Source organism: Lissotriton helveticus, chromosome 12 (genome assembly GCF_964261635.1).
Source record: "Lissotriton helveticus chromosome 12, aLisHel1.1, whole genome shotgun sequence".
NCBI classification, from domain to species: domain Eukaryota; kingdom Metazoa; phylum Chordata; class Amphibia; order Caudata; family Salamandridae; genus Lissotriton; species Lissotriton helveticus.
The window spans coordinates 632,375,271-632,387,294 of record NC_136073.1 but is presented as its reverse complement, the minus strand read 5'-3'; the positions used below and the strand labels follow the sequence as shown (position 1 = coordinate 632,387,294).

The 12,024-nt window shown below is 44.4% G+C and overlaps 1 protein-coding gene across 6 annotated transcripts in view; it reads left to right on the top strand.

The window, feature by feature from the left end:
• Nucleotides 1–8,665: 8,665 nt before the first annotated feature.
• CADM3 (cell adhesion molecule 3) overlaps nucleotides 8,666–12,024 on the top strand; it is an 811,765-nt gene continuing 808,406 nt past the window's right edge. For 2 of the 6 annotated variants that reach the window (XM_078670699.1, XM_078670698.1), the window contains exon 1: nucleotides 8,965–9,191. In XM_078670699.1, coding sequence (XP_078526825.1) covers nucleotides 9,110–9,191 — 82 coding nt within the window. In that variant the 5' untranslated portion in view covers nucleotides 8,965–9,109. Of the gene's footprint in view, nucleotides 9,192–12,024 lie in introns of all 6 variants that reach the window. The other 4 variants (XM_078670695.1, XM_078670694.1, XM_078670697.1 and 1 more) reach the window with 4 other exon arrangements.

Here is a 12,024-nt window from a genome sequence, read left to right as displayed (position 1 = left end):
GTGTGATTATTTTTTTTATTTCTACACGGTTTGTTCCCATCCTGGCGTCTAGTACTACTTATAAGTGGTGACTCCTCCGAGCCAAGAACCTGAGCCAAACACCACCTAGAAGTACAGCCCTTGACAGAAGGATGCAGTGCAAGAAAGTTTGTTGTATTTCAGTGTGTGAAATAATGATGTATACTTATCGAACTGTATTTTAAGCCTGATTGGTTTCCTTTATGGTAATTGTTGTAGGAGTAGCAACTGTAAAAACAAGATGATTAAACGAATACATTTAATTAAGAGGTGCCTTTCCTGCTCCTTTTACATGTTATGCCTTGTTCTCGCTCCTAAAGGAGTGAGACTTTGGCCATTACCTTACCCATTTGCAGGAAGAATATGTATTTGACTCATCTGATACAGCCTTTTAGAGGCTTTTCATGCTGACACCTTCTGCCTGAGTTTTCACCAACTTGCTCGATCCTCCTAGTTTAGCTAAGTAGGGATGTCCCCTTTATGGGAAACTCAGTCTGCTTAGAATTTGTTTTTTACGACAACCATATAATAGACTGTCTCTGCACTTATGATTTTGAATTGCTTTGAATTATAACGACTATTCATGCATTGACTACTGAATAACAATTCATTTAATTATTTGAATTCGTAACTGTGCTAATAATTGAATACACATTCTTTATTTGCAAATCTAATATGTTCTGTCAGTCAGTCAGTCAGAAATACTTTATTCGGTTCATTTCAAAAACCATAAAAGTGTACTAAACATCAAAAGTCAAGACCACAATTAAATACAAAAGAGAATTGTGCAAATTAACAATCCATACAGTACATTGTCGTATATAAAAACATACACTAACGATATAGGTGAGGGAAAATATCTGCAAATATCATATAAAAAGACCATTAAAACACAGGTAATAATTTTTAAAAAGGAACAAAGCGCTCGAAAGCAATTCATTAGTTACTCCGCTATGTACACTGGGTCCACTTAATTTTCCTCTTAAGTCTCATGGCTATTGTCAAGAAATTCGCTATATTAAAAATCTCCCAGGTATTGGACAGCAGCTGTAGATACAAAAGGGCAGGTTTAATTTGTCTAGAGCCCTTATCTATAATAAGAGGAATAATGAATCTTTTACGAATGGGGCGAAGATGTTCACAAAAGAAGATAAAGTGCACAGTGTCCTTAATGGAAAAACCATCACAAGAACAAATCTCCAAATCCCTCTCCTTGGTCCAATCTGGGCGTTCTGTGAGGAGGAGATGAAATTTGTTCAATCTGAACTTTGTCAGTAAAAATCGATGATTGATATTATTAACAATTCTTAAATAGGGTTCTATTTCACTTGAAGTTATTAACAGCTGGTGAGCCCTTACTGTTGGTTTACACAGCTCCTTTTCTTCTCTGGCCAAACCTGCCATCAGCTTGTAAGTGTCTTTAACCCATTTCACATCCCACTTCAATAGTTTGTTCGGCTGTTCGAACAGTTCCGGGCGACCCAATTTAACTGCTAGATTTTTAACATAGTTCAGCCAGGGGATGGAGTTACCATACTCAAGGGCTAAACAATCCCTGAGAATCTTGTGGTTCAACTCCAATTCGGGGTTCAGCCAGATTAAGATCCATTTTAGTAACGGGGCTATGGCTATGCGATCTTCTAGATATTCTACTCCACACTCTTGAGGAGCGATGTAACCGGAGGTTGACTGGGGGACGGATAAGATGGATTTCAAAAACTTATCCTCAGCCACCTGCAAGGCCTTTACATTTTTAAAACCCCACAAATCAGCTCCGTACATGGCTAATGGAATACATTTAGCATCGTATATCTTCAGCACAGCTTCCAACGGCTTCACCGCCAATTTGCGGGCAAAACCCAAGACAGCCAAGATGGACCTAGCAAAGACGTTACGTTTTGCAGCCAATTGGGGCAACCATGTGGACTTTTCGTCAAAAATAACCCCTAAGTATGGGAATCTTGAGACCCTAGATAAGAAATTCTCTTCACAGTGCAAGGCATAATTCTTTTAGGTTTACTGCCCACAATCATTAAATGCGATTTTGAGAAATTCACTCTAAGATCCAGCGCTTTCATAAAATCAGCAAATGAATTTAAAAGACTTTGCAGCCCTACCGCTGTGCGTGCTATGAGGGCGGCATCATCCGCATAAAGTAATGCCGGAATGAGATGCTTGCCTGCCCTCGGGATGTCCTTGCATGCCTCAATTAAAACAGTACCTAGGTCGTTAATGTAGAGGGTAAAGAGTAGGGGGGGTAAAATACAGCCCTGCTTAACCCCATTAGTGATCCCAATCTTACTTGTACAGTTACCCAGACGGTCATATCTGACTGTGGCCGAGAGGTCCCTATGCAGGTCAGCAAGGAAGTACACAATATTTTTTTCAATGCCAAGTTTAAGAAGCAGCCTCCATAATTTGGACCTATTCACCCGGTCGAAAGCCGAGGAAAGGTCCATGAAGGCTAGATATAGCGCGCCCCTGTTGGCGATTGTGTATTTTCCAATTAATAATTGAAGGTTAAGGCTTTGGTCTATAGTACCGTGTCCTTTCCTAAACCCAAATTGTAGGCCTGAAAGCGTGTTTGTTTCAGCCAACCAATCTGTAAGTTTACCTAAAACCAACTGACCTAATACTTTCACAGCGGAATCAATAAGAGATATCGGGCGATAACAACTAGGTTCCCCTCTATTACCTTTCTTAAAAATGGGCACGATAAGGAGGAGCCTAGCCCGCAACAATGATGGCCGCCTGAACCCTCGGCTCCGCCGACCCTCTCGCTTTCCTCCCGTGTCGCCGCTCATCCTGCAAGCTATCCTGCTCCTTACCCGATTTTTCGGATCCGGGAGGTGACTCTGCTCTCAACGCTGTGCTTCCCGGTGTGTTCCCAGCGGGGGAAGCGAAGCAGCGCCCTTGCTCCCTCCTTTGCGTTCAGTGGCGGCGACCGGGTCTCTCTTCTTCGGAGTCGCCCGACCCTGATTGCATCACCAGCGGCCATCGCAACTGAGTCGGAGCCGCCCGGTGGGTGGTGGCTGTTGCCCTGTGCTTTCCGCCGCAGATATCCCGTCTGCTCCGCAACGCTTCACGCTCCGAGGTCAAGGCGGCTGTGAGTGCTACACAGTATCCTTTCCCCAGCTCGTAAGAGATTTTTCCAGCTTTCTCGATGCCCAGAGCTTTGGTGGGTGCCATTTTGTATCTATCACCCGACACTTGCAATTGCCGACCCCGGGCTGCTCCTGAGTATACGAGCATGCCCCGTCACTAACTGGACTTGTGTGGGTGTCGGAATGGAGTGTGCTGCCCCTGTGCCCCAGGCCCGGCACTACTGTGCGGAGTGGCGGCGAGATGATCGGCTGTCCGCAGGGGAGGTCGGCGGCCGGTCTCGAGGTCTCCTCCATGTCTGTGTGCCTGGCGTGCTGGGAGCTGCTGCATCCCCTTTTTCTGGGGAACCATTGCGGATTGGCGATATTTTTGGGGCGCTGGGTGAAATTCGAGCTGTCTTACGAGATAATGCACGAGAGCTGCGGGACCGATTGGACGCCCTTTTGTCCACGATGCCCTCGACTGGCCACGTTTGCTCTCGAGTGCGGGACACTGTGCCACATCCTGTGACTGACTGCCGTGGATTGCCTATCCAGATGTACACGGAGGCACTAAAGATACAAGATCCTGATTCTGTCGCGGAATTGTCTATTGTTGTTGGGGAGAGCCCTGATGTTCGTGGACTTCTGCGTTGGTTGGGGGATCGTCTCCGGACGTTCTGTCCGGTAGCTTCTCTGTGGTCTGTTGGCGTGTCTCACTACCTTCTCCTGGGACTGCTCTCACTGATCGGTCCGGCCTCTCTTGGTGGATTGTTGCTATGTGTTGTTTCCTTTTGTGATAACGTGGCACACTTGGTTTCGAGATGTACAGACTTTGGTGGACGGTCTCCTATTCTGCTGTGGTCATCCCGTCTGCTCGCTCTGTTCCTGATGGCCACTGTCCAGCTGGACCTTGTCGACACATCGGACCGTAAGGGGCAAGGTTGAAGAAGTTTTCTCCTTTTGATTGCTGACGCTTGTATCGCTGGGACTATACTGTACACGCGGGGTAGCTACATGTTGATTCTATGTCGGTTTGGGGGTCCGGGGAAGGTGGCCGTGATTGCATATGTTGATTATTCTAAGTAGATACGTTTGGCCCTCCTCCGGTTTGATATTATTCCTCTTTTTCTTCTTTCTTTACTTTTTCTTCTATATTTCGGGTGCTCTTTTTGGGGCGACAGACACACTGTTAGGGGGGGGTAGGCCATAGCCTCTGCATGTGTGTAGGGTGGGGGGTGGGGGGAGGGTTTTATTTTGTCCGTTTTTGTTTCTATGGGCCTTATTTCTCTTTATGTTCTTATCCTTTTCTTTTTTCCTTTTTCTGGGGCAGTGGGATCGGTTGGGATTAGATGGGTAGCGCTTGACGTGCTCCGTGTCTTTTGTGCATGTTTATCCTTTTGTTCTGTTCTTATGCCGCCATTTTGATTATTTCTCACTGCTTGATCGGAATTCTTCTGCTACACGTTGCCCATCCATGTCTTTGGTGAACTATATGTGCTCTGATCCTTCTCGGTTCGTATGCTTTCTTATAAATTGCGTTATATAAATCTTAAAAATGAACCTTAAATGCTCCTGTTTTCTCGGTAGCACCTGTTTATTCGATGTAACTTAGGTTGTTTGTTCTTTTGTACTCTGTGCTACTGAGTCGCGATATTATTGCTACAATGCTCATAAATATGTCTAGGCCGGCCGGATGGTTGTAGGCCCGTATTTGTTTTATGATACTGCGCAATAAAGGTTTTTAAAAAAATAAAAAAAAAATTAAAAAAATGGGCACGATAACGGATTCAGACCAGGTGGCCGGAGTACCTGATTTACATACCCTATAAAAAACGTTAGTTAAAACTCTAGACCAGGTCTTGACGTCTGATTTAAAGAGGTCTGCTGGGACGCCATCAGGACCTGGAGCCTTGTTACTTGTCATCTTCCTGATGGCGTCTGCCACCTCTATCTCAGTAACCACTAAAGTATAGGGAACCACAATAGGGATAGATATAGTCACATCCCCTGGGTTTTCCCCTTCATAAACTGACTTAAAATGAGAACACCACACCTGTTCCTGGATGCCACAATCCAATTAGTCGTTACAAGGGTCATGAAAAAAGGGTTTATTTACAACAGTCCAAAACTTAGAGCTGTTCTTGAGAACATCTATAGAGGTTAATTCTTCCCAGGCTGCTTCCCTAATTTCCCGCCTTCTGACTTCCAGTGAGTTTTTATAGGCTTTCCTTAATGACGCCAAAATGGCCTTATCCATTGGCTTGCATTTCAGGGCGGCCATCAGCCTTTGGTTGGCTGAAGAACAGTTTTGGTCAAACCAGCCCATCCCAACAGGATCCTTCGCTTTACCTGGTCGTCTAAGTTCAGCTGCGACCTGTGCACAGATTTTTGAGTAAGCCTCTAAAACCTCCTCCTTCCCTGCTTGCACATTCATGCACGTGTGCAGCTTAGTTCCTACTTTAGTTAATAGGTTATTTAGGAAGTCTCCAGGTACAACTCTGCTCCATCTAATTCTACGTGCCTGGTCTGTCGGGCGGATGTCGTACTTATCCGTCCTATTATGGGCTAAATCCGGCTTTTTGATCAGGTTCGTGTTACTAACAACCACTGGGTTATGGTCGCTAAAATGTGACCAGACCGCCGAGTAGCCATGTATCTTGTCCCCCAGCGTGGAGCTAATAAAGATGTAGTCAATAACTGAGTGACTTCCATTTCCTTTAAAAGTAGGTATCCCCTTATCCACCGTTGATGGGAGCATTAAACCATTATCTGCAAGAATTTTTTCAAGGAGATCTCCTTGCACGGAATGCTCAAAGTGGGTATCCCCTTGCTCTATGGGGCCTAATTGATCTAGTGCCAAACATTTATCCGGGCATCCATGTATATTAAAGTCACACAGGACTATGATAAAACATTGATTTTTGTTGACCTCTTTGTAATCTGCCCAAAAAAGATTTAACGTTTCCAGGTGATCAGTCGTGGTGACTCTATCATTTGAATTATAAAAGTTAATAATTAAAATACTGCCCACCCCACTGCAAGTGATTTGTACTGCCAAGCAGTGTGGTGATCCTATATCTAATTGGGTATGGGTACCAGGGATGGTAGCCGAAATTAGTGTGACCAGCCCACCCTTCGCCCTCCCCATATTAGATGCTTCCGCAGCAATCAAGTAGGTAGAATGACCGTCTAAGCTAAGGATGTTCCCTGTATCCCATGTTTCTTACAGACAATAATGTCTGCCCCACCAATAAATTCTCTCCAGATCGGGTCATCTACTTTGTTTTTAAGACCGGCAATATTCCAGGTTGCAAGCTTTATATTTGCACCCATAGCTAATTTTGCCACCCCATCTATAAGGCAAATTTTACTTACTGGGGGGTCCAAACTAGGAACTATCAAAGGGGTGACAGAAGTAGGAGTGATTTTGGTAGAACCTTGTCACTCATTGTCTCCCAAATTTGAAAACTTATCAAATCTATTAAAAACTGGTACCGAGAATTCATATGGACCTTTCCCCTTTGGTGGGTCTCTAAGCACTACCCCAATGTTATGAGGGGGATAAAAAATACAATGGGAGTACATTTACATAATCATGATGTATTCTCACTGACCCAGCCTGCCTTAGTATGTCTTCAACCAATCTGGGGGACCTAAAATTTATGACAACACAATCACCTTCCAAGCTTTTATTAGCCTTACCCACCCAGGGCACCCTTCTTATCATTTTGAAATTATTATTCAAATGATTCCCTAATATTGGACAAGTAATTAAGGGCTTTATTTTTTGGTGAGGTCCAATGTTCATTTTGGCCATCCTGAATCTTTGGAACAATGGCCAAGATTATTGTATAAGGACATGCCTCTACTGGTAAGTGCAGTGGCGGCTCTCTTTTAGGGGTGTGATTTTTTTTTTTCTACACGGTTTGTTCCCATCCTGGCGTCTAGTACTACTTATAAGTGGTGACTCCTCCGAGCCAAGAACCTGTGCCAAGCACCACCTAGAAGTACAGCCCTTGACAGAAGGATGCAGTGCAAGAAAGTTTGTTGTATTTCAGTGTGTGAAATAATGATTTATACTTATCGAACTGTATTTTAAGCCTGATTGGTTTCCTTTATGGTAATTGTGTAGGAGTAGCAACTGTAAAAACAAGATGATTAAACAAATACATTTAATTAAGAGGTGCCTTTCCTACTCCTTTTACATGTTATGCCTTGTTCTCGCTCCTAAAGGAGTGAGACTTCAGCCATTACCTTACCCATTTGCTGGAAGAATATGTATTGACTCATCTGATACAGCCTTTTCATGCTGACACCTCTGCCTGAGATTTCACCAACTTGCTCGATCTTCCTAGTTTAGCTAAGTAGGGATGTCCCCTTTATGGGAAACTCAGTCTGCTTAGAATTTGTTTTTTACGACAACCATATAATAGACTGTCTCTGCACTTATGATTTTGAATTGCTTTGAATTATAACGACTATTCATGCATTGACTACTGAATAACAATTCATTTAATTATTTGAATTCGTAACTGTGCTAATAATTGAATACACATTCTTTATTTGCAAATCTAATATGTTCTGTCATCTCTGTGAGGAAAAATGTGCTTCAAGTTCTTGGAATGTACTGACAGTCGTGTCAGCCTCAGATGGAACAACTAAAGCTCCATCCGCTTGAATACATCCTTTACTTGAGTTTGCACCAGAAATTTGCACGGTGCAAAGTGCTGTCACGCTCGAACTGCCTGAATCTTAATTTACAATATGTATAGTTCTACGGAATGTTCCGGGGTCTGAACCTTACTTCTTGTGAATAAAGTGTTCAGGTGAAAAAAAAATAAGTGTACGGCTCTAGTTCATAGGCGTATGTATGGTGTATTTTCCATAGGTGTGTAGGAAGAATGGTTCTTTATACTTGTCCACGTGGCGACAGTTTGATTCAAACATATGCGTTTTATTATTTTTGTAAATTTGCCGGATAATAGTTGCATCTGTACTGAAAACTACAGAACTTGGGCATTTAATATTTATTGTGTGATATCACAGAATTTAGTCTGCAGATGACTAGTTAATTTTCTGCAAGCAGCAGTGAAATACGAACAACAAAATAGCATTCGCTACAACCGTGTGGAATCTTATTTTGGTCTTAATCCTGAATTGTTTATGTTCGGAAGCACGTGCATGAATATTTGTTCATGTTATGGATATGGGGTATTATGACGAAATAAAGGGATTTTGAAATGTAAAAGCACAAACCCGTCAAAAGGTCATTCGCTTTAACTTCAACACCTGCAGATTTGACGGTCGTCACCCTTTCACTGCAAAAGGGTAGTTGGAGGGAGTTCCTTTCCCACTTCCCACTTCCCCCACCCTCATCCTCATACACATCTAGAAAGCACGGGCTCCCTCGGGCCCCTGATTCACTGCCTGCAGAATGCACCACTCCAGAGAAGGCGGGAGGGGGCGGGGTATGCAGGGGATTCGGCCATCGGAGCACGCTCCATCTTCCGGTCTCTCTTCCACGCCCAAACTCCTCCTTACCCCCCTGCGCTTCACGATCTAATGGTCCATTCCTTGCGCTCTATTAAATCCCAGCCCTGCCGCATCTCTCCTCTCAGTCAATAGACGTGTCGTGGTGCTGAATTATATGTGGAACATTAGTCAGTATTTCTGGAATCTTCGCAGGCGCTGCTCCCGTTGGAGCATTTTGCAAACGTTGCTCTGCTTCAAGTGGACCTTGGTTTAATTGGAGGGGACGTTGTGGTTCTCGGAACCCCAGTTCCAAAGCGTTGGATTACAGCCTTGCATCAGGTCCGATTCCGTTTTAGGGGTGCATGGCGTGGACCATCGCATCCGTGCCCCTGGATTAGGGTGTGTGAAGTGGACCCGGTGTGTGATCCCTCGGATTGGACGTAGAGCAGAGCCCCGTACTGTCGCAGTAGGGCTGTGGAGCAGAACAGTACGGAGGTCTGAGGCCGTTGACAGCAGGCCGCCAGCTGAGAGCAGCGATGGTTATCTACCCTGTCATCAGCCTGCTTCTTCTCTCAACGTGCTTCATGGTCATGGCCCGTGCCACTATTTCAGAAGATGGTGAGTAGTATCCGGCCGCCGTGAATTACATTGAACGCGCATTGCGGCTTAAGTGTTATGGTACTTTGCAATAGAGTCTCTGAACGGTTCTGTTTTGACGCCCTATAGCCCCCGCCCCCGCCCAACATCCCGATACGCCGGAAAGGCTACCGGTTGATGGCTGGGTTGACGCATGTGCTGCTAGCTGCATATGTGTTTCCAATATGAGCCCCGCGTGACGCCTTTCTCTTTATCCTGCTTCTGGTGAGCGTTTCCCGGGTACCGCTTCTCGCATCCTTTGATAGGCCGCGCTCCTATTGTTGTCTGTGGAGAGCGATGACCGAGCGATGGCTCGAAGACCCCGCCCTGCATCCGGCAGAGCATGGCTAATCGTCTCGGCACGCACGAAACAATCTGTTGCCAGGTTAGCGCAGTCATCATCATCAAGTGGACAAATGTCTGTTGCTTTTCGGTGATGCTTGCCCCACTCGTGCACCTTTGGTTGGGAAATGCGAGCGTTGCTACTACGGTTGCCAACCATGCCTTGGCTTCCTTTTTTGTCCGGTAGAACTGTCTCAGTGATCAAAATTCATCAACGCGATTTCCTAACATTTTCTTATAAAGCGGGTTTGAAATTGAATTGTACGATTGCAAAATTAAACCGGTAGGAGGTGCTGTCTTGTTTTTTTGTGGCACTGGTCCCATTTTAAAGGGTGCGCTTGTATATGTGTTTATGGGGCGTATTTATTATTCGCTTTTGAGTCCTCAAACGTAATTTTTCTTCGGTCGTTCTTGTGTGTATTCATTTTTGGTATAGTGCACATTCAGGGCGGATTAGGACCACCCAGGCACTCCAAAAAAGTGGCACATATTTGCGCATCAAGACGCTTCATGAAACATTGCTCGGATAGTATTAGGGGTAGTAATCTTTTGAGAAATGTGTGATCATTTAAGAGTTTTAAAGCTTGAACGAACCAGTGTCGTCAAAATGGAAACACAGATGCTCTGAAAACTAAATACTTGCACAATGTAGCGAGACACCTGCTCACAATAAACTGTCTTCGATACTGATGATCATGGTAATCCAAAACCTAAAACAAAGCCATGGTGGAAGGGGTTTAAAGTGGGTAAGAGGTAGGTAAAGCAATTGCGAACAGCAGTAAGCAGTTCTTCTCGTGTGCTAGTGCCGATTTATTAGAAGTAAAGTTAGGATTTCCTTTTTTTGTCATTGTTTACATTTGGCCTGTTGACACCGCTGTCTTGAATAGGAGATCTTCTCTTTGATGTTATATAGCTGTTAACAAATGTGTGGTCTTGCCACTATATCTCTAGCTAAGCTTTCTTCTAATTCAGTCTTTCATCCTTTCTCAAGCCCTGCCACACTTTCTGGAAATACAGCGCATGCTTGTTACAGGCATTTTGAGGTTTAACCAACTTTAGAAACTGCGACCTCTGCTAAATCAGCTCTGAGAAGAAACCTGGAGAACTCTTCCAAAAACATCCACTACACTACCTCATATGTGATTACGATTTAGAGAGAAAAGAGCCCCATAAGTCTGTTTGTCATTTCCCAACAGACCTCAGTCTGGCAGGCCATTAACCATGGACTCTTTCACTAGCAAGCCGAGAGTTCCCTGTATATCCGCTTTTCTGTCTCATCCATACCTCATCCAACCTACTCTGTGTTGTTGAGGCTGGGGTAAAATAAAGGTCTTGTGGGTGCGTTAACGCTGTGCCCTAGTTAGAAAGAAACTTGGTATTTACTTTGTTTAATGTTTTGTAGGAGAAAGCTTTGTACTCCAAACTATCTTTGACCTTCCCCCATTAGATTTTCATGTTTCTTTCTCTAAATTTGAATGAAACTACAATGTTAAGGCTGCCAATGTTAATGTTTTATGATGCCCCCGTGCAATAGATGTAATGATTCGTGATAGTGGGCCTCCACACCTAGTATATGGTTGTTCTCTTTGAGTGTGTTGGTGGTCATCCACTGACATCACCATTGCTTGCACCTTTACCGTTACCCAGAACCAGTGGTATCTCTAGAAGTGCATTTTAAGGGGAGCATGCATTGGGCCACAGAAAGAAGTGCTGGGGCCACCTACTAAGGTTTTACATATACAGAGATTCTGAATCAAAGGATCTTCATTGATAGTCATAAGCACTATAAAACTTCCCTGATGCGTGAGTGGATCCCGTAACAGATTTTCCATATGGTTTCCTTTCATGGAGACCGCATCGGAGGGTGTCTTTTGTCCCTGAAGTCGTGTGAGTGCCTGTGGGATGGAAGCCCAAAAGAGGCCATCATTTTTAATGAATGTTCAAAAACTCTTGTTTTGTATTTGTCACACACACCTTATATAAGCTGCTATTGGATGGTACATCTGTGAACTGGTTGGTGGATGTATCTCGTGTTTCTATTGTGCTTAGGTTTAGTGTTCTGATTGGATTATAAGTCTAGGGTTCTGATTGGTCCCTGGCTCAGTGATTCTATTGGACACAGGCTTAGGGTTAGAGGTCTGATTGGTGGATAGGTTTAGGGTTTTTCGTTTGGTTTCTCGAGCTCAGGTTTCTTTTGGACCTAAGGCTTAGGGTTTGGTTTCTGTTTGGATGCTAGGACTAGGGCTGTGATTGGCTATAAGGGCCAGGTATTTTATTGGTCCTAGGAATAGTGTTGGGACTGGTTATGGCTAGGATTCCCATTGGCCAAAGGGGGTCACCTGCCCACTAGGGCTATTTAACGTCAGGGTTCAGGGCATCTCTGGCAGGACGTCGAGGCTAATGGTGGACAAGACCAGGGCAGCTGCTGGTTTGGGCCTTTTCGTCTCTGGTCGGGCCTAGGGCCAGAGATGCT